The sequence below is a fragment of the Wolffia australiana genome, chromosome 1 (genome assembly GCF_029677425.1).
Source record: "Wolffia australiana isolate 7733 chromosome 1, ASM2967742v1".
NCBI lineage: Eukaryota > Viridiplantae > Streptophyta > Magnoliopsida > Alismatales > Araceae > Wolffia > Wolffia australiana.
The window spans coordinates 13,164,122-13,185,393 of NC_135835.1; the positions used below are offsets into that span (position 1 = coordinate 13,164,122).

The window sequence follows — 21,272 nt, forward strand, 5'->3', positions numbered from 1 at the left end:
CCTCAACCCTTCTAGGGTTTCACATGGTATCAGAGCCCTTGGGCATCTGAGTATAGGGCTTGACATCACCCTAATCCCGGCGGAACTCCGGTGAACCAAAGCCCTGTTCGAATCTGCAGGAAGGGAAACCCTAACTTCCTGCAGAATCGACCCTGGTTCCACCGACGACCACCGTTTTTGCCGAAGACCGTCTCCCACCGCGGAACCGCCGCCCGAGCCGCCAGATCCGAGCGGACCAGCCGCCCGAGCAGCAGCCCAGCGGACCAGCCGCCCGAGCAGCCGATCCGAGCGGACCAGCCGCCCGAGCTGCTAGCCCCGAGCGGACCAGCCGCCCGAGCCGCCAGCCCCGAGCGGACCAGCCGCCCGAGCCGCCAGCCCTGCACGGTCCCGCAGCCCGAGCAGCCGATCCGAGCGGACCAGCCGCCCGAGCCGCCAGACCCGAGAGGACCAGCCGCCCGAGCAGCCAGACCTGCACGGTCCAGCAGCCCGAGCAGCCCCGACCGCGGAACTGCCTGAGCAGCCAGCCCCGAGCGGACCCCTGACAGTCAACTGCCTGCCTGATGGCGGACGACAGTGTTGACCCTCCCGTCTCCGGCAATGCCAGCACCACAGTGGCCCCGCTAGTGCCGACGCCTGCTAGTGATTTTTCCGACGCTGATTTTCAGCGGGAACCGCTGTCGCACAAGGTGGTCCATCCTCTCCCGATGGTCCCGAGTCGACCTTCTCCGCGCCCGAACATCCTTAACTGGCGCCGGTACATCGAGACCACCTCAAGGCGCGCCAATTGTTCAAACACTGCATAGCCGGACGCTACCGCTGACCCATCCACACTTCGCGGCATGGGAAGCCGAGGAAAATTTTATCATGGGCTGGCTGTACATTCACACTCTTGCTCCCGAGTTCCGTGACAAGTTCCCGCACCGGACGACTGTGAAGGGTTTTTGGGACCAGGCCGCTGCCTACTGTGGCCGTGATGGCGACAACTGGCGCCTGTTTAGCCTTGTCCAGCGCGCCCAAAACCTCCGTCAAGGCCAATTGTCCATTTTGGACTATGCCTTGGCCCACAAGAAGCTGTGGGAGGAAGTTGACTACTACCTGCCAACGGATGACCCGGCTTCCGTGTCCTATCAGAATACACTCCGCATCCGGCTCCTGGGATTCCTAAACGGCCTCAACAAAGAATACGATGACATTCGTCGTCGCGCCCTCCATCGACGCGAAGGACTCCCGTCAATCGATGATCTCGTCAAGGAACTCCAGGAGGAGGAAAGTCACTTCCAGCTGCAGCAGGCTTCCGTCGAGCCCTCTCCCGACTCGACGGCTCTTCTCATAAACCACTCTCTTACTTTACTTACTCAAAATCCAACAAGTGCATGGATTTTAGATTCAGGAGCAACAGATCATATGTCATCTAGAAAGGATTTCTTTATGACATATGAGACAGTACGTCCTGATAAGTATGTCCAAACGGCTGATGGTACATTACTACAAGTAATTGGCATCGTAAATTTGCATATTCGACACATTGGTGAGCTAAAACATGTGTTGCATGTACCAAAATTATCCATAAATTTAATCTCTGTACAGCAACTTGCAAAATGTAAAGAGTATAATATCTTATTTGATAACCTGGACGCTTATCTATGTCATACGGAGCACGGGTGGAGGATTGGACTAGCTAAGGTTCATCACGGGCTCTACTACCTTCCCATGGAACACCCAGGAGATACATCCAAAGTTGCAGCAGTGGGGTTACCTCCTGAAGAAACAATTATAGAGATCCATCAAAGAATGGGTCATCCATCCTATCACCTCCTTAAACATTTGTATCCAACTTTGTTTAAAGACATTGTTGTTGAAAATTTAGTTTGTGAAGCGTGTCAATTGGGAAAATTTAAGAGAGGCACATATCCTTTGAGTTCTACACGAGTGCTAAAGCCCTTCCAGATCATTCACTGTGATGTCTGGGGGCCATCTCCACAAACTGACATACTAGGAAACAGGTATTTCCTAGTATGTACAGACGACTATAGTAGATATAGTTGGATTTTCCTACTGAAACACAAGTATGAGGTTACCAAGAATTTAAAGGGATTACATAACCTCATAAAAAGACAGTTCGGTGATCAAGTTCAAGGATTAAGAACAGATAATGCAAAGGATTTTCTTAATACTGAGCTCACTGAATTTTTTAGGTCTGAGGGAATAAGACATGAAATATCATGTCCATACACTCCACAGCAGAATGGTGTGGCTGACCGAAAAATAGGAGATATTGTGGATGAAGGAAGAACATTTTTAATCCAAGGAAACGTTCCTACAAATTTATGGGGTTTTTCAGTTATGACATCAGTACATCTTATCAACAGACTTTTTTTTTTTTTGAAATTTGTATACAGACTATCATTCAAAAGGAAGAACATTAGCATTCAAAATTTGGATATGGGGTTTTTTTTTGGATAAAGGAAGAACATCTTATCATCAGAACATTTGTATACAGACTTCCCTCAAGCACTTTAGCATTCAAAAGCCCACTTGACTTGCTTGAGGCACATTACCCAAATGTGAGACTAAAGACAGGACTACCTCCGAAGATATTTGGTTGTGTTGGTTATGTATACAATTATAACCACAAACAGAATAAGTTGTCTACAAAGGGACTGAAATGTGTCTTTGTAGGGTATTCTATTACACAAAAGGGATACAAATTCTACCATCCTATCACTCGCAAATATATTGTCACGAAGGATGTTATCTTTGGTGAAAAATCGTTTTATTACAAGCCAAGAGGTACTGAGTCACACCGAGATACTACTTCTATGCTCAATTGTGAGGCTGGGAATCTAGAAATACAATCTGATCCTTCGCCTGAGCCAGTACAACTGTCAGATAGGTACCAAATATTCGATACGGAAGTTAACACAAGTATTAGGGATCATTCCCTAATAAATAATCAGGAGTGCCTATTAACAGAACCTAGGATAGAGAATGTAGCTGAACAAGCCTCGACAGCATCCCAACTTACTCCATATCCAAAATACTATCAAAGAAGGAAAAAGGATCACCAACCAGAAGACCTGGATTTGGGTGAAGGGAGAGAGGTATCCACTGAAGGGGGAGTAACATCTGAAGATGTAAGTGGTCGCTGGCCAATCGCTTTGGGAAAGGAGACTCGAAAATGTGTAAAATATCCCATGGCAAACTGTTTATGTTAAGGAAGGAAGAAGGAAGATAATGACATAAACTCCAAGAGAGTACATGTGAGGGTATATATACCCTAAGAGAGAGGAGAATGATAATAGGGCTAATGGGCTTATAGACTAGGGCCCATTAGCCCATGAGGGGTAGTGTCTCAATAACAGTTTAAACTATGAGAAAGTATCACCCAAATACCAGGCATTTCTAACAAAAATCCAAGAAATTACTATTCCCAAATCCACAAAAGAAGCAATGAACATCACTAGTTGGAAAGAAGCAATGGATGAAGAGATGAGAGCTCTAGTCCAAAATAAAACCTGGGAAATTGTGGATCGACCAAAGGATAAGAAATCTGTAGATTGTAGATGGGTTTATACTATCAAATGCAACTCGGATGGAAGTTTAGACAGGTACAAAGCACGACTCGTAGCTAGGGGGTATACTCCGACATATGGAATTGACTACCAGGAAACATTTGCCCCAGTTGCCAAGATGAACACCATTAGAATTCTTATATCTTTGGCCGTTAACCTAGATTGGCCACTAAACCAATACGACATTAAAAATGCTTTCTTACATGGAGACCTGAAGGAGGAAATTTACATGAATATTCCTCCAGGATATGAGAATCAACAAAATAAAGGAAAAATGTGTAGACTAAAAAAGGCTTTATATGGTTTGAAACAATCACCTCGAGCATGGTTTGGGAGATTTACCCAAGCCATGAAGATGTTAGGATATAATCAGTGTAATGGAGAACATACTATGTTTTTTAAACATTATACAACGGATCTACTAACTATTTTAATAGTATATGTAGATGACATTATAATCACTGGGAACAATTTAGAAGAAATAAAGAAACTAGAAGAACACCTGAATAAACACTTTCAGGTTAAACACCTAGGACCCTTAAGGTATTTTTTGGGTATCGAGTTTGCGAGATCGAGTGAGGGAATCCTAATGACACAACAAAAATATATTTTAGACCTTCTAAATGAAACAAAACAGGTGAACTGTCACATAAGTGAGACACCAATTGAGGTTAATCATAGGCTAACTTTAAAAGAGGATGACCCTAAAGTAGAAATTACTTCATATCAGAGTCTAATAGGAAAACTTTTGTACTTAGCACACACTCGACCAGATATAAGCTATGCTGTTAATGTACTGTCAATTTATGCACTCACCTAGAAATTCGCATTTTCAAGCTGCTAACCGAATTCTCAGGTACCTAAAGGGAACACCAGGACTTGGTATTGCACACCGAAGAACAGGTAAGATTGATCTTATTTTATATACTGATTCTGACTTTGCTGGTTCTCGATTTGATTATAGGTCAACTACGTGATATTGCACAGTCTTAGGAGGCAATCTAGTTACATGGAGAAGCAAGAAGCAAAGCGTAGTATCAAAATCTAGCACAGAAGCTGAGTTCCGGGCAATGTCAAAGGGAATTGATGAAGCAATATGGATCAAGAATTTATTAGAAGACTTGAAGATTACATTTTTAAAGCCAATCATTATCCGCTGCGACAACAAATCGGCTATCAATATAGCTCATGACCCAGTAGATCATGACCGAATGAAGCATGTAAACATAGACAGATTCTACATACAGGAACACTTGGAACAAGGAGACCTGAAGACAGAGTACGTAAGCTCTGAAGAGCAATGTGCAGATATTTTTACTAAGGGAGTACCTATCGAGAGAACAAAATATTTGAGATCCAAGCTTGGAATGATAAGTATACATTCCTGCAGTTGAAGGGGAGTGTTGAGAAATATGAGTTAAACACTATTTTTGTACCTCTATTTTTGTACCCAACGGCTTCTATAAAGCTTGATGAAAACACTATTTTTGTACCTCTTTTTACTTGATGAAATAAAAAATTTTCTTCTCTTCTGCACTTCAACAATTCTCCACAAATTGTCAGATTGCACATAAGATGATGCTGCCACAGATACTGTGCCAAGTGTGATATCAGAAGAGCCTCTTATTTCAGCAGATTCAGTTAAATTCTTTTTTTTAAGGGAAAGACTGTCCCTGGACTCGGTGCTACATGATGTGGAGATTTGTATATCCTAATGGTTTAGTAGGAAGTGAAGGAGGAAAAAGAGGTCAGACTGGCCAGGCATGTACTTTTCACGGTCATATATATTATTATTAATTTTGGGTTGGTCATCGATTTCGGGTGATCTTCCCTCTTTTCATTCAAAAAAATCGTATTTTTCATACTTTCCTCCATATTTTAACCTTCATTCCCATGAGCCAAGTATTTTTATATATGTCTTTTAAATCTGGAACATGTAACCAGTGGACAGAATTCAAAAAAATCCAGAATAAAATTACGAGCTTCCAAATAGCGGTAAGCTATCCAAGAATCTGTAACTGATGCGGACTGGGAAATCCAGAGAAACAAAGAGATAGCGAGAGGGGAAGGGAGATAAGATGCCAAGTTAGGCGGATCGCCATTGCATTCTTCGATCTTTGCTCAGACCGTCGTCCATGCAACAAACTTCCAAGCAGCCTTCTGAGGGTAGATGCCCTCTTATTTATAAGAGGGACTCCTATTGGGTCCTTCACATGTTGTCTGATGTGGCACCAATGTAGCTGCTTCTTCATTTCTTTCATTTTTTCTATATAGGTATGAGAAAGATATGTGCCAAGCATTTCTTGGAAGTAAACTGTTTGGTTTTCCCATGAGTCTTTGTTTTCAAATCGGAACTTTAACAGAGAGGAGAATGTCGACTGGAGACGGAATCCGAGAATAATGCAGATTCCGTTATATGTTAGGGCATAAATAAAACCTCCTGTAGGCATTTTTATAAGAAGGCCAACAGCTAAAACCCTTAATGAGTATACACTCAAAAACCACAAAGTTTATCATATAGTTGCTACTGTTAGACCCAAACATGGTGTTCCACAAATAAGTATGTCACAGAGAAACAAACTACACACAGTAAAACAATTAATTGCATTGATTTTTTCGCGAAAATTAAATGGAGTATAGGCATCAAGACTGTGTACCTCAAAAAGGAGGAGATGCTTTCCGGCAGATGAGGCACCTTGCCCTCCTAAAAGGGATTTTGATTTCCTTTTTAACACTCCCAGAATAAGTTCCAGGTCTGAAGGCAACTTATAAATCTGCATCAGATACAGGAGTTGTTCACGGATCAAATGGATCCATGAAACAATCCGATTAAAGGTTCCGTCAATAGACTATGTGTTAGGAGATGACAATGTAGACCCTTCTGATTTTAAAACCACTATCAACACCTAGAAAGTCACCTTAAAAGCAGTTTTCAAAATTTTATGCTTGAAAATAACTAAATAAGAAAGGACGCTGAATAAAGACCAAATGAGAACAGAGATCATAAAAATAATCTTAGCCGCGATAATGCCATAGTCAGAACACTGAGCCTGGAAAGTGATGAGGGAAAAAACTGAAACTTCTATGGAGGGATTGCATTAAAAGGCATAAATATATGCCTACAAAGGACATTATTCATGGATCTATTGCAGATGTGGTTCTATACAAAAGTCGGTTCCTTGACATCTAAAACATTGACAGCAAGGTGGTGTAAACACTGACAGGGTGACATACAAGTGAGTAGTCAGTAAAGTCTTAGAGAGCTTACAACAACATTTGTGCTGCCATGCCGCTGACCTTTTTTCCCAAAGTCAGCAGCAGCATGCTCCACACCATTGTTGCCATCACGGAAGAAAAGATTCAGCTCACTTTTCTTCTTCTGAAAATTGATGGCTTCTTCAGCTGAAGCCACCATATAATCTCCTTTCTTCAAATGGAAAAGTCGAGCTTCATACTCCTGAAAATATAGTTGTCGTGGAAGAAAGATGAACCCAACAATATATTAACAAAATTTACAGCTTTCTCACCTGAAAAAGGCCATTAAGTTCACAATGTACACAGAGGGAACCGTTGCCAGATTGACAACTTGGACAAAATCTAACTCGTAATATGTCAGTTTCTTTAGGGGTTTCCATAGTTTTGTCAATTTCTGACAACCTAGAGATGAGTGATTGTCTTGCAATTTCCAAAGAATCAAGACCCGACTGAATTATAAGTTTTAAGCCACTAATACTCCGGTACCTACAATGTTATGCCCAATATTCAGATCGTATGACAATTCTCAAACTAAATTTCAACAAGGGCAGGCATCAGATTAAAAAACATAGCCGCTGTTCCCTAAGAGGCAAAACTGTCAATTTTTGGATTAAAAAATAATGATATGACAAAATCTAACACATCATTAACACTATTGAAATGTGATACTTAACAGTGTATCAAAGTCAAATGACAATCTTGAATAAATCTAGAATTGCAAATCCTCTAGGGTGCGACCAATACTAGAATCCAAATGACAGCGAATGTAATCAAAATCACTCGAACAGAAGAAGAAAAACAATAAGAAAATAGATAGATAAGGATGTCCCTCCAGGTTGATTTTCTCTCCTCTGGCCGCGGACGCCCACTATTCTGGCCTCCGGTCACTATGACTATCCTGATCTTGAGAAACAACTTCCCTCCCTGTTTTCCCGCTCAGCTTGCTCCTTTTAAGGGTCTCTCACTTGCGGGCCCCGCACATGTCTGTAATTAACTTTCATTGTCTTTGGGTTCTCTCTGATACTTTCATGTGAAGAAAGTAACAAAAGAATACCCATTCAAACCATAATTTTAGAAATAATTCATAAAATTTGCAATGAATAATGTATTAGTTTGGCATGTTCTCAACCAGAATTCAGAACTGTTAAACATATTTCCTTCTCTTGTAAAATGGCCCAATATAATGGCCTATTAATGCTTTCTCTGTCCTCTCCCAATAAATACCTTCTAGCTAACCCAAATTCTGATAAAGAGTTGAGGTTAAGCTTTTTTTCTTGTAGAGCCTTGTCTTATCTACAATCTAAGCTTCTTCAAAAAAAATAGATTCAGCCATCAAACACATACTAGCAAATCCATTTTATTTTTGCCAAACATCCACGGACAGTAGTAGATAAACATTCTGCCTGTAATCATTCTTATTGATATCAGAGCACGTGAGGCACACGTGCTACACATCATTTAAGGCTATTCTAGTTGTTGTTAAATCTCCGTTGTACTGCATCATGTATATACTATCCGTAGAAGAAATAAAGCAATGAGCAAACTTTTTGATATGCTACCCTCTAAAGATGTCACAAAAACGGGAGCCGAGAGACTTGTGAAAATAGGGCCAAGAAAAGATAAACCCACTCATACTCAAACAAACAAACCAGTTCGTTGACCCGGAAGGGAGAACGACGAGAACAGACAAGAAGAAAATAGACTCCAGACTTGGCTGGACGGCAGGCTGCCCGCATGGAGAAGAACCGGATAGGTCCTCCCCTCAGTCTTGGAGGATCTCCTCGACTGGTCGACTGGACTCCGATTCTCATCGAAGCCCATTCTTGAGGATGCTCCCTCTTATTGAATATCATCAATCATATCTAATTTTAGTAGCATTGCTAAACGAGCCCTCGACCTGCCGTTTACGTTTATATTTCCTGATTTGGCTCGTATCACTTTTCACCCCTTTTCTTACTCTGTTATGGTTCCTTCACGGTCGCAAGCTTCCCTTACAATTCTAACTTCTAGATAAAATATCAAGAAGTCTTAAACTTAAGCTGGACCCATTCACTACAGACAAGTTTTTTGAAGAAAGATAGGAGAGCGCACACAAAATTGGCCACCCTCCCATTGTCCCATATAAATATGATTGTTAAGTACATAAAAGACCTAGACAGCTCCCAATGCCCTGGCAATAGACCTTAAAACCATGCAGAGGTAAAACACATCACTGCTTGTACAACAGCGTCCGTCGATGCTTCCCCTCCGTTGAAGATGACTTCATTCCTGTGCAGCTATAATGCCCAGAGCACTCCAAAGGGCTGTCCATGCCCCTCTCGTCCCCTTCGTCTCGCCACCTTGTATAGAGTCCCAAGAGGCCTATTATGAGATATCCACCCCCGGGATACACCACAGATGGTGACAAATTGAACAGATTGAACAGCCATGAGATATTTTAATCAGTTATCTTCACAAATATCTGAGTTACATTAGGATACTGCAGATGGGAAGAGAAAAGGAGTGCTACAGACATCATCTAGGTTATATAGTCCACAAAATAGTCCACAAAATAGATGTGACAAGATTTTGGTTAAATTTACAGCAAACACATCCAAGAGTAAGAGAAGACAAGATTTTGTAAATATAATAAAACAAAGAATGAATGAATGACCAATAAAAAAACAGAAAAAAATGATTGATCAATTCACAAAAGGTTTCAAAACCACAACCTTGAAGAAACCGGAGATGATCTGGCACCATTCACAGTCCTAGAGACTGCCTCATCAATCTTTCTAATGAGTTCATCCGAAGAATCCTCGTTCTTCTCTATCAAACAAAGAGCTTCAAGCCACCAGTTAACATTAAGATCTCTGAAACTCTCGGACAAATCATAAACCTACAACAATGGTAATCAAAAAATAAAAAATAAATCATAAAAGAGAACCATAACAGAGGCTACTCAACCAAAAGAAAAAAAATTAAAGCGAATCAATTCAAAGCTTATAGGATATAAGTTGGAAAGTAGGCACAAGACATCTCATGGCAGAGCTATTAAGTGAAACTGAAAAATTGGTTGTCCTGAAAATAATAGGTCGTGTTGAATGGACTCTTGTCAATGGGCTTTGCCCATTGGAAGACAATTTCATGCACTAGATATTAGACTTAAAACTTTTGGCCTAATATTGGGCTCTTTTGTTCTTCTTTCGCCCAATAGCACTTGCATTTATCCTTGAATCCTAAACGGGAGTTGAAAGAGTCGTTCTTTCTTATATTGAGACTTACTCTCCTCTCTTCTTCCATTCTTCCTCGCGAATCCTTGCTCGCGACAGGTGGCAATAGAAATAGAGATGGACTGTTGTACTTTGGCATGGCTGAGCAACCCAAATTCTTGAAATTAAGTCCTTAAATACGAGGTACTTGCAGTTTGTGATCAATTAAGACATACAAAACATTGGATAATGAATTAAAAATAAAATATGGACCAGAAGTTATTTCTCAAATTCCAGGGGACATCATCTATAGCAGATGTTATTTCTCAAACTAGTTGAATCTATTGAAGCATAGTTTCATATAATTCATAAATTCACCAAAGTACAACCAAAGGTCGAAGAAATATAAGGATCAAAATGGATAACCACCTGAGCGCAGCCAGCGAGAAATTCTTGTCGTGCCACTGACAACTTGGAAAGGAAGATAGACAGATATTTGTCAGTGATATCTTTACATTTCTTTTTCAGGAAAACATCATCAAACAATGCAGATGATGCCTTGGTCTTGACAACAGAGTCAGATTTTGCTCCATGACTAAGATCTATTCCACACGGTTTTGGACAACAATATTTCTCAGTGCCATCCTGTGGCCCAACAAAATCTGAGCTTATGTGTTCACAAAGTTTCTGTCTCTTGGCAACACATTCACCAGAAAACTTTGGCGTCGTGACCTCTAGTAGTAGTTCCCTTGGCCCTTCATCCAATGAATTTTTCATATGTTTGGGGATGAGTGGAAGCAGATCAGCAAGGTTATGATGAACGTGAAGACTTAGCAAAGGATCAACACGGAAATCCTCAGAATGTTTTTCTGATATGGATAGCACTTCACCATACAGTGAGCTCGTTTGCTTGTAATCTTTCTCAATGAATGAAATTGCTGCAAGCCCATTCAATGCAACAATCACCTTTCGAAGAGCTTCTTCTCCCTCAATTTTTGCTTTGCTAATAAGAACCTGCAAGCGAAGTATGAAACCATTGATGGACGGGAGAGAAACAAATGCAGTGAGCGCGTTTGAAGACATACTAACCTCTAATATCTCATCCATAGTCATTGGAGACTGTTGCAAGGAGCGTAAACCAGAACCGCCAACTTGAGGATGACAGCATGCCTGACGAAGCTTCAATAATGGAGCAAGAAGCTTAGCAGCATCCGCATGCGAAAGAATACTATCGCAGAAGTCATTAAGGTCTGAAAAGCAATCAGTGTACTCTATTAATATGGGTGTAAACGGACCTAAAAAAGTATGAAATGAAAAAAGTGGTAAGTTAAATCAAAGCGAGAGAAACAAACCAGCAACAGACTTTGGTCTGACAGAATCTTTCTTGAAACGTTCCACAGCTTCTAGAGCATGTTTCATGCAAGTTTCGTGTTGCTTCTGGTAGAAATGTTCCTCAATAGGAGAAAAACTCAACCATGAAGCATTCTCCTCTTGTGGAGGCAGCTGCAACTCGTCTGAGACATGAACTTTTGAGGAACGCCACATTATTTGCTTGAAGAAATTATGAGTGAATTGCATGGCCACCGAATCATTCTTCTGCCATACACAAAGATATAAAACTTAGTTTAGGTATACAATTTATTTTTCAAAAAAATATGCAAGATACAATGTCTGCAAGAATAATTCCCTCGTAGTATCACCTGACCAGTGAAAGTACATAATTTAAAAAATAAATCAAAAGAAAAAAAACCAGCAACATGAAATAATTTAAAACCGTCTTGGAAATTGGAAGCCAAGAGATTAAACAAATCAAAGATCATGATGATACAATAGAATCCTGAGTCCAAGACACTGACTCATCAATGATAATGATGTAAGAGGATTCTTGGTTTGCTCTTCAACTCAATGACAGAAAAAAGAATTAATCAAATCTGAGTGAGTCTGGTTCATAGTGATCATTTATCAAAGAATGATTGAACAAGATTACAGAAGTATGCCAACAGGAGAAAAGACCAAACCCATAGCAGAAATCCCCAGCCACTCCAGAACCAAACAAGGACTGGAATCAACATAGACCTTCATAGAAGATACCCTTTACACAATATTAAGGATACCGATAACTTTTGAGCACAAACAAAACTCATCCTCAGTTCCAGAAACTTCTAAATTCGAGCACAAACTCCAAAAGTGCCCCCTAATCAGGCCACTTAATGTCCTTGGATTTTTTTGATAGAATGAATTATTTATTTTTAGAAACTTCTAATTTTCATAAAGTTCTCCAGTTTAAGTAGGCCACTATATCTCTTTTTAGATATTTCTCTACAGGCGGACCCAGGCCCGCTTAAACTAGATGGACCACGCCAGTTTTGTGCAAGCCAGTGTATATAACTGGTAAAGGCAATACGAGGGAACTACTTTTTGGTGTTTCATTTTGTTGGGCTATGTCAAAACCAAACCAGAACAGGTGGCTGGAGAACAAAGGGAGGAAGACGACTTAAAACAACAGATCTTGTTTACGAGTCTACATGATAACGTTTCTCCTTATCTCCCTGTCTCCATCTTGTGTCTTTATGGGGCTAAGACTCATTGAACCATAAGTGTAAGCTAAGACCTAGTCATGCCCTCCCAAAGCCACATATTTCTTTCCTTCCTATTTTTCAGGGACATAACTTAGTGGGCCATGTCATGAGGCCAAATACAGTCATTTAAGTTACTCATTCCCCACGTGAGGAATAAGTGACTGAAATGAGTGGGCTCCAGCCTCAATACAAGTTTTACCCATTTGTCCACTTTAAACCCTAAAAGAGCATGCAACTGCTGCTGCAGACAGACATTTAAAACGACATATAATAGGGAAGCTTGTCACTATATTCACAATCTCAATCATGCATTGCTATATTTTACAATATATTAACATTGTTAGTACATTTTACCAATCTTCCACAGTTTCCACAATCAGTCAGTTTAACAGATCACATGATACGATCTGCTTCCATATCTATGAGCATCTCCCTCGGCCCATCCAACAAGACGGCGGACTGGCCCAGACGGGCCCGATACCAAACCCTTAAGAGGGCATTTCCAAGACGGGAGAGACACCTTTGACCATCGTAAGTTCCTCTACGAATCCCGTTCAAGGTCCCCCTCCCTTGCTCATCGCTCCCCCTTTTGCAGAAGACCATCCCTGCAGCAAGGAGTCGAGCGGGGAGCAGTGAAGTGCATCACTCCATCACCCCCTTCCCCGGCGGGTCAATCCTGTCGCTCCTTCCCTCTATTCTCTCTTCTTCCTGAGCTTTTCTCACAATTCAGATTACTCAATCCTTTCTCTCGGACAAGATCATCGTAAAAAATACTATAGTTGGAAGCTACAAAAAGAGTCGTAACATCACTCTAGCCTGCGCCAAAGTCTACATGACCAGGAATCCGATTGGGTGATCATTAATTGGCATCGTACCAATAATGACAATATTATAATTAAGTCAAGCGACCTTATTGTTGCCAGTGTCAGCTGATTCCACCTCCTATCCGTCACCACCCTTATGTCCTCCATGTCCCTTTCCTCAAAGCAATTATTCTCTCAAAAATCTGATGCAATCTTACCTCCCATGGGTTATAGGAGAAGGAAGGTAAAAAGGAAAAGAAATAATATTGGAGAATAAAATATCAGACCGGGCCAACGATTTTACAAGAAAATATTCAACTTTGAATGGAGGTAAAGTGTCGAGGTCGATGTTTACACAGCCCAAATACAATGGTAAAATGTTATAGAAAATCAATGAGTTAAGGGTATGTATATAATAAGCACAAGTAATGGGATTAAAAGAAAACAAAGTAAAAGATGTCAGAGTCGAAATACCTCATAGGGATCTCTGATGACTTCACTCCACCACTTGAAGATATCAAACGGCCTCGCCTTGAGAAATCGAAGTAAGCCATACAAATCATCGAGACTCTTTTGGATAGGCGTCCCAGTAATACACCAGCAATGTTTAGCACGTAACCTAAGTGCCATTTCAGTAACTGCTGAGGCATTGCTCTCAACCATCTGAGCCTCATCCAAGCAAAGTCGCCACCAAAATATTCTTGTTAGCAAGGTAGGGACCACTGGATACCTACATTTTAAGGATCTGTTACCCGATAGCCCTCTTTGAGGGGAATGTTTATTAAAAATACAGGAATGTTGGAGTTATTAGGGTTTTTGCATTCACCTTATGATTTCCTACTCCTATAAGAAGATTGGGAAACCCCCAAATGTAAAATGTGTTTGGTTTTATCTTATTACCTTCACCCTCACCTGAATCCCATGGCAGCAGGGTTCTTCCTGCCGCCCGGCTTTTTTCCACTCCCTCCATCTTTCTCTTATGTCATTGATCCACCACTAGTTCTCAAGGTAGGGATGGCAGGGCTGTGTTCTTGTACAACATTCTGGCATAGAAGGTGTGGCAGCGTCTCAGCATAGCTTCCTCTTCTCTCACCTTGTAATCTTTCTGGGAAATAACTTATGTGTCTGCATCTTTTCCAGGAGCGAAAGATTAGTTTCATGTTCACAGAAGCTGAAGAACATCTACCTCAGTCTGGACAGAACTGGCTGAATCTTTTGGCCTCTGAATGTGGCCTGTCGGCATGGACCAAAGTTTATGTTGCTACAGGCGCTGCCCTGACCTCTTGAACAACCATCTCACTGGAATGGACTATCGTCATCAAACAGTTGGAGGAGCCTGCGCAACTCTGTGCCACTCCAAGATGTAGAGAACGAACCCATGGGTCTAAAATAGAGAGGAGAGTAGAAAAGATAAGGAAACACAAGCCCCACATTGATCCTCACTTCAAACTTGCCGTCATACTTAGCTAACTACTTTGTCGCCCTGAGACGATGCCAGACCCCACATGAGCAATGCAGACCAGCTTCTATGCAACCTTCAAGGTATAGAATGCATGGTCTACATGAGGGTGACAAGAAAGATCAACGTTGGAGTGAGGATCCATGTGGGGACTTGTGTTTCCTTACTTTTTCCACCCTCGTCTCTACTTTCGAGCTGTGGCTTTATTCTCTACATCACGGAGTGGCACAGTGGCACAGGCTCCTCTGACTGTTTGACAATGATAGCCCATTCCAATGAGATTGTCATTCAAGAGGATAGGGCAACGCCTGTAGCGACATCAAATTTGGTCGAGGTGACAGTCCGCATACACAGGTTAAAAGAGTCACCAATTATGTCTGAAATGAGGAAGACAGCCTCCTGCTTCTGTGGACAAGAAACTACTCTCTTGCTCCCCGAAAAGACGCAGACACATGCTCTAATTGCCGGCAAGATTACAAGATGAGGGAAGAGATAGCTATCCTGAGATTACAGATTTGTACCCGGAATGTAAAAGAGTACAACTACCTATGCTCAGTATTCAAGAATAATAGGGACAGAGACAAGATTTAGGCCATTGTGATTGGTTTGTGATACAATCCTGAGTCGTACCAACGAAATGCTATCGTAATTCGAATACCATCAATGAATAAACCTTTTTAACTTCAAATATCTCCATGTTATCCAAAAATGATCTCAAAGGAATAATGAAAGAGAAACAGAAAAACAAGAGGGAAAGGACAGTGAGGGCAGGGAGGCCGCAGTAAGATCTTCACAAAGCTCCAGAGGAATGCATCCCCATGTAGGTAAGTGTATCATCGATATCAGTTGGGTTTGCGGCACATTGTAACCCGCAAGAAATGATACGATGTGCAGGTAAGGAAGCCAAAGAACTCACAACTCCACCTTGGCTTTCCTTCTCTATGAAAACCCAGTACCTTAAATAGGGGAATGGGACCTTATCGAGGCGGCATTACTCGTAACCTAGCCCCAGTATGCAACAAAACTCACCACATTGTGAAGAACGCTGACAGATGAGGCTGTCCTCCCTTAAAACCAACTCACTACAATGCAGCCATATCACCCACAGCACCTTGAGGAGCGTTGCCCATTCTGCCTTCCTCCTTGATCTGCTTTCCCGTTTGAACCCAGAAGGCTTTGTTAGAGGAGATGTTCACCCATGGGTTTTGCAGTGATGCCCACATCACCTGGGCAAACGAACAAGCAAACCAAAAGGTAGGAACAGTCTTCCTCACCCCTTGTGCACATGCATTCTGTAGAGGCACCCAGGAACATTCTCTTCCAGAGGGTTTGTATCACAAGTCATTGTGTAAGCAACAACTGTCCAAAAATCTGCACCTTGACGGGAATCTTCTGTTCCATATAAGGTGACATGTGGTGGTGGTTGTGCGATCCTGTGGCATGCATCTCCAACCAAAAAGGTGGCGCCTCTCCACTCCCAGTCATTTTTTGTGTCACTCAAAGGTCGGAGATGTAATAGCAACTGTGGCATGCCTCTCAGCTCTTCCACCCTTTGATCCGATGGAGCACCATCTAAGATCAGACTCCATCTGTCATCTCAACACTCCCAGACTCCGTGCATGGACCGAAAACCGTGGAAACACCTAGCTGACCAATCATCTAACCAGTATCTAAAAACAGATCCATCCTTCAAGCTTGGGGCCAAAGAATTTCCAGATTTAGGGAAAGGTATATCACAATGGCAGGTTTAGTTTTGTCCCTCTTCTTCTTAAGATGGTAAGTCTTGAGGAAGACCTTATCCAATTTTAGGAGTCAACATGGTCCACGGTGACATAGGCGATCAATAGATGAACAGTGATTTGATAACAGCACCTGAACCCACATAAGAGGAATCTGAGAAAAAGATGACAAACTTAGCAAGAAATGATTCCAGGAAGGAGTGGGAAAACAATATCAGAGAGGCCATTTTTCACTCTATTGAGGAACATAGGGGAAGTGTATGTTAGGCATGTTACCCTTCCTATGAGTTTTTTAGTCGCCAGTGAAGAGGGGAGGATTCAAATATGATCGGATTGATGGTGAAGGACAGTATGGTCCTGATGGGGGGTTCACGGATTCATCGGGTGTTTACCCCTTTTACATTTCAAAAAAAAAAGTTTTTTATTCGTCTTGTCGAATTCCACATGTATGGGCTGATGGTTAAATGGCCCTGTCCATTACCCAGCCTGAGTATTTACAACAGGACTCTGGTCGCTACATGTATCCAGGTACTATTCTTCTCTCGTCACTGATAGGATCCCCAGCCCTCGTTGGGGGCATTCTCGTCCTTTGAACATTAAGGGCAGCTAGGCCCCTCTTCTACCATATTTCCTTTAAATAGCAAAGCCCGCCTTCTGGGAGGGCAGACTGGAAGTTGATCTTAAGAGGTTGTTTGTTTCCCACCTCTCCTCTCTTCTTATGTCCAAGCTCCGTCTCCCTGTACAATCCCCTAGCTCGTGATCGTCTCTACCTCACCTCGTTTTCAGCCAGCTCGTCCCCGGCCAGTCCCTACCCCTTCTGCTCCGCCTCTCCCCCGACCATTCCCATTCTTTCCCTCCTTCTCGGGAACCTCTCTCCATCTCTCCCTCTCATCTATCTCCTACATTCATCTATCAGTGAACGTCACGACTTAGTCAATCAATCAAGCGCATCCAATTCTAGTTACAGCGAGAACCGGATTCGATCTCGACACAGGATCGTATCAGTCACACACTCTTTTAGGGCTTTTGCGAATCCACGTGGTAAAGGTGAGTTGTCAGGGTAAGCTATGTGAAACTCACAATTAAGAGACCAGAAAGCTAAAGATTCTTAATGAAAACACAAATTTTAGATTAAAAAATAGATTAAACCCAAACAAAGGGCAATAAGCTTGTAAATCCTTATGACAGAGGAATGAGAAAGGTCAATATTGGAAGCGAAAATATTCAAATGGGAGATTGATTCTCTCCATCTGAAGTTTACTGAGAAAAACAATAACGGCCATACTTGGCAAATTAGGGCATAAAAAGGGATTGATCAAAGAAGACGCCGTCCTTCTAGAGTCAACTTGGTAAAGAAGGGCACAAGTTTTTTATCTGAAAACTTAATGGTCACATGGTTATGCAGTAAGAAACAGTCTCTCAGTGGGGAAAGATATAACAATCTCCCATTTTGCAGGGAGAAAAATACCAAAGGTTTGTGATACATAATACCTGTATCAATGTTGCTGAAATAAGTTCAAGGCATAATATTCTGAATCGAGTAGTTCCCATGAGACAAACAGTTATGAATTCCCAATCTATAATAATGGATCCGCTGTTGAATCATAGAAGAAAAAAAGGATGAAGACTACAGAGGACTGTCTTGTCTGGACTCTTCTGGCTGCAGAAGATCCCGCTGCAAATGAATAACTCTTCCTCTCCCGCCCAGTTAGGTCTTTTAAAGGGGTGTCGCATGTTCGACAGTCCCCATACGTGACTCTAACACACCCCAATTGTCTTGAGTCGTGATATGGACCCACAAGTTCGTATCAGGGAGAGGATAGAAAGGGTGGGAGACGACACTGGAAGGTTTGTCGGCATCGAGACAGGGAATGTCGGGGTAGACTTCGGCACGACAAGAGGTAGGCGGAGTGGACGTCGTCTAAGAGGAGGTCTGATGGAGTGGACGTCGCCGGAGGGAAGATAGTGGGGGAATGGACACCGCCAGGGAGCCATACATGTTTCTTGATATTTCTTGGCTACCATCCAAAAGGGAGGGCTGTCCAATTTAAAGGAATTACATAATGTCCAAATGACTAGAATGCCCCTACTGGGATGGAATGACGAAAGAGGCCTAGATACCATGGGATCATATCACGCCGTCATCAATACGTTCAAGGAAAAAACATATCAATTTGGTTAGAGGGATACAAATGTGATAGAAATTTAACTGCAAAATAAAAATTTCTATATAACAACGTACAATGCCCAAATGTGTCTCCTTTAATAAAGATGTCAAAGTACAAGTGTTAAGGCAAAAAAAAGGAACATATTCGAGAGAATATGCCAGAATCCAACTATTATCAGGAAAAGCTGTTAACGAAAAAAACAAGGGAAGTACAGGAGAACATTATCTTTTTGACCAAACAAGTAAGTTGAACAAAGGACCTCTTCTGGAATCTCATGCAGCGACGATCTCCGACATGCCGATCAGAATCGTGTGATAAATCTTCTTTCAGAACATCATACGTTGTAAGTACGATGTCAGAAGTGGCCAATTCACTCACATAAGCCTTCAGATTGCTTGAAGGAGATAAGGCCCTTGCACCTTCATAAATATGAATCTTCAAAACTCCAGGCTTTGTGTGGCTGTAGCATGTAAATCAGGTACATGCCATTTAAAAAGAATGCAAAAATATCATAATAAGGAAATCCACAACAACCAGATACAACATGTTCCCGCCAAATGAGGAATCACCAGAACATGGACACAATTGTGATTACGTTTTAATGCATCCCTCTACTCTAGCCATCTCAGTCTCAGATCATCCTAATCAAAACCAAAAATGCATGGACATCAAACAAATGTGGTGCGTAAAAAAATGTGAAGGAAGATAAAAGTTAAAAAAACTGAGGAATTAGGAGAGAGTAAAGGCAACTCAGCAATCAGTAGAGTCTCCAACTCAGATCATTCCAATTAAAACACAATGTTCTTCTACATTATTGAACTAAAGCGTTGGGTAAAAAAGTGAAAGGAGATAAAAATGACAATTTCAGATAGAGTAAAGGCAACTCAGTTAAGGATGTCTTTCATTGGCTTATGCCAAATTTTGATATCATACCAAACCAAGTGGCAATGCAATTTAAGAAAATCAAGTTGGCTAATTTTAAAAATATCCAGAACCTTTACGAGTTTTCTGTGCATGCTTGGAGAATCCAAATTATTTTCGGCTTTTATGTAAGAAATAAATACACTGATAGCAGAAAATGAAGAGTAGTTGGTAGGACTTGGGGACAAGATAGAAATCAGTGGATGCACAGCAAATATTTAAAATTGCAAGTTTTTACAAAATTAGGCTTACCGGGTAAGTTCAGCATGCCACTGCATCAGTATAGGAGATGGACATACAATAAGAGTTGAACGACTGTATATTAATGAATTAGTAGCCGCGATCAGTTCTGAACACACTGGGCACAGGTAACTGTCGTTTGTTTTCATTACAGGGGTAGAATCAGTCTCCCTTGGATTATTCCCTTGAAGCAAGCTCTTAGAAAGTATCTGTTTCCTAGGAGAGTAACCAACGCAATCAGCATGCTGCCATGCATCACAACTGTCACACTGAACCCACAGGCCCTTAAACTGAGGATTTTCGGCCACAGCTCCACAGATACACTCAACACGTTCTTTTTTCAATCTTTTGATACCATTTCCCGTTTCTGTGGCTTCCTTGTCTGACGCAGTGCAATCCTCTGGACACAACTTACGCTGGATAACAATGCATGCCAACAATTCAACGGTCTTTCCCAAACCCATCTCGTCTGTCCTTCGGACATGAAATTGGAAAATAATGACATCATCATCATCATCAGCATGAGTGCAACCCTATATTTTGTAGTTAAAATGACAATATCTAAAGAGTGACAAGTTACCTGCAAGGATCCCACCAGGAATATGGGATAATGAAGTCTCTGGACGAAGTGAAATATTACCACTGAAAAATAAAATAAAAATGATAAGTTATGACTGATCTAGGATCATGACGACTAAAATATAATTACGTGTTACATTCACACAGAAAAAAATATGATTAAAATCCTCCTTTTATAGATTTTTCCAGATCATATTGTTTTAAAGCTCAATGTACTTTACTGGCTCATAATAACTTGGTCGGAAAAACATTATCAAAAATGTAGATGGTCTTCCCTCAGCGAGACATTTTCCTTGTTAAGACTCTAGCGCCTTTTATCTTTCTTCAGCATGGGTTTTTGACTTCAACGTTTTCCCCTCAACACCTGAGACCAAGGGAATGACCACTTAACCCTGCCAGCTTTCAGATACCCCCACACGAATGTAGCACTATACCATTTCCTACATATATGATGATTCTTGACAAAGACCCTTGGGTTCCGCTACAATTTTCGTACCATGGCCCAACACCACGAGGAAAGATGGACCTTTTTTAGTTCTATTCCATAAGACGTGAAAGAAAAAAAAGCATACAGGGGAGCAGCCGATTCCTTGGCCTTAATGAATAACAATCCCCACCAATTGTTTAGGCGATCTGATGCACTCCAAGGTATCAATGGAATAGTTTTAACAGAAATTCAAGAATATGGTAGAATTGCACAATGCAGGTCCCAGTCTGAACAAGAACGAACACGGCGAGAAGAACAGAATATAAAAGATCTGGATGG

At 41.5% G+C, this 21,272-nt stretch overlaps 1 protein-coding gene across 6 annotated transcripts in view; it reads right to left on the minus strand.

Annotated features, from left to right (window-relative positions):
* Positions 1 to 21,272, minus strand: part of LOC144707423 (RING-finger, DEAD-like helicase, PHD and SNF2 domain-containing protein) — a 42,578-nt gene that overhangs the window by 18,666 nt on the left and 2,640 nt on the right. For 4 of the 6 annotated variants that reach the window (XM_078580523.1, XM_078580526.1, XM_078580535.1 and 1 more), the window contains 11 exons: positions 20,508 to 20,569; positions 19,940 to 20,396; positions 19,026 to 19,226; positions 13,875 to 14,130; positions 11,371 to 11,614; positions 11,108 to 11,268; positions 10,448 to 11,032; positions 9,539 to 9,705; positions 7,100 to 7,313; positions 6,841 to 7,029; positions 6,230 to 6,346 (listed from right to left, as the gene is read on the minus strand). In XM_078580523.1, the coding sequence (XP_078436649.1) occupies positions 6,230 to 6,346; positions 6,841 to 7,029; positions 7,100 to 7,313; positions 9,539 to 9,705; positions 10,448 to 11,032; positions 11,108 to 11,268; positions 11,371 to 11,614; positions 13,875 to 14,130; positions 19,026 to 19,226; positions 19,940 to 20,396; positions 20,508 to 20,569 (2,653 nt within the window). Of the gene's footprint in view, positions 1 to 6,229; positions 6,347 to 6,840; positions 7,030 to 7,099; positions 7,314 to 9,538; positions 9,706 to 10,447; positions 11,033 to 11,107; positions 11,269 to 11,370; positions 11,615 to 13,874; positions 14,131 to 19,025; positions 19,227 to 19,939; positions 20,402 to 20,507; positions 20,570 to 21,272 lie in introns of all 6 variants that reach the window. The other 2 variants (XM_078580559.1, XM_078580543.1) reach the window with 1 other exon arrangement.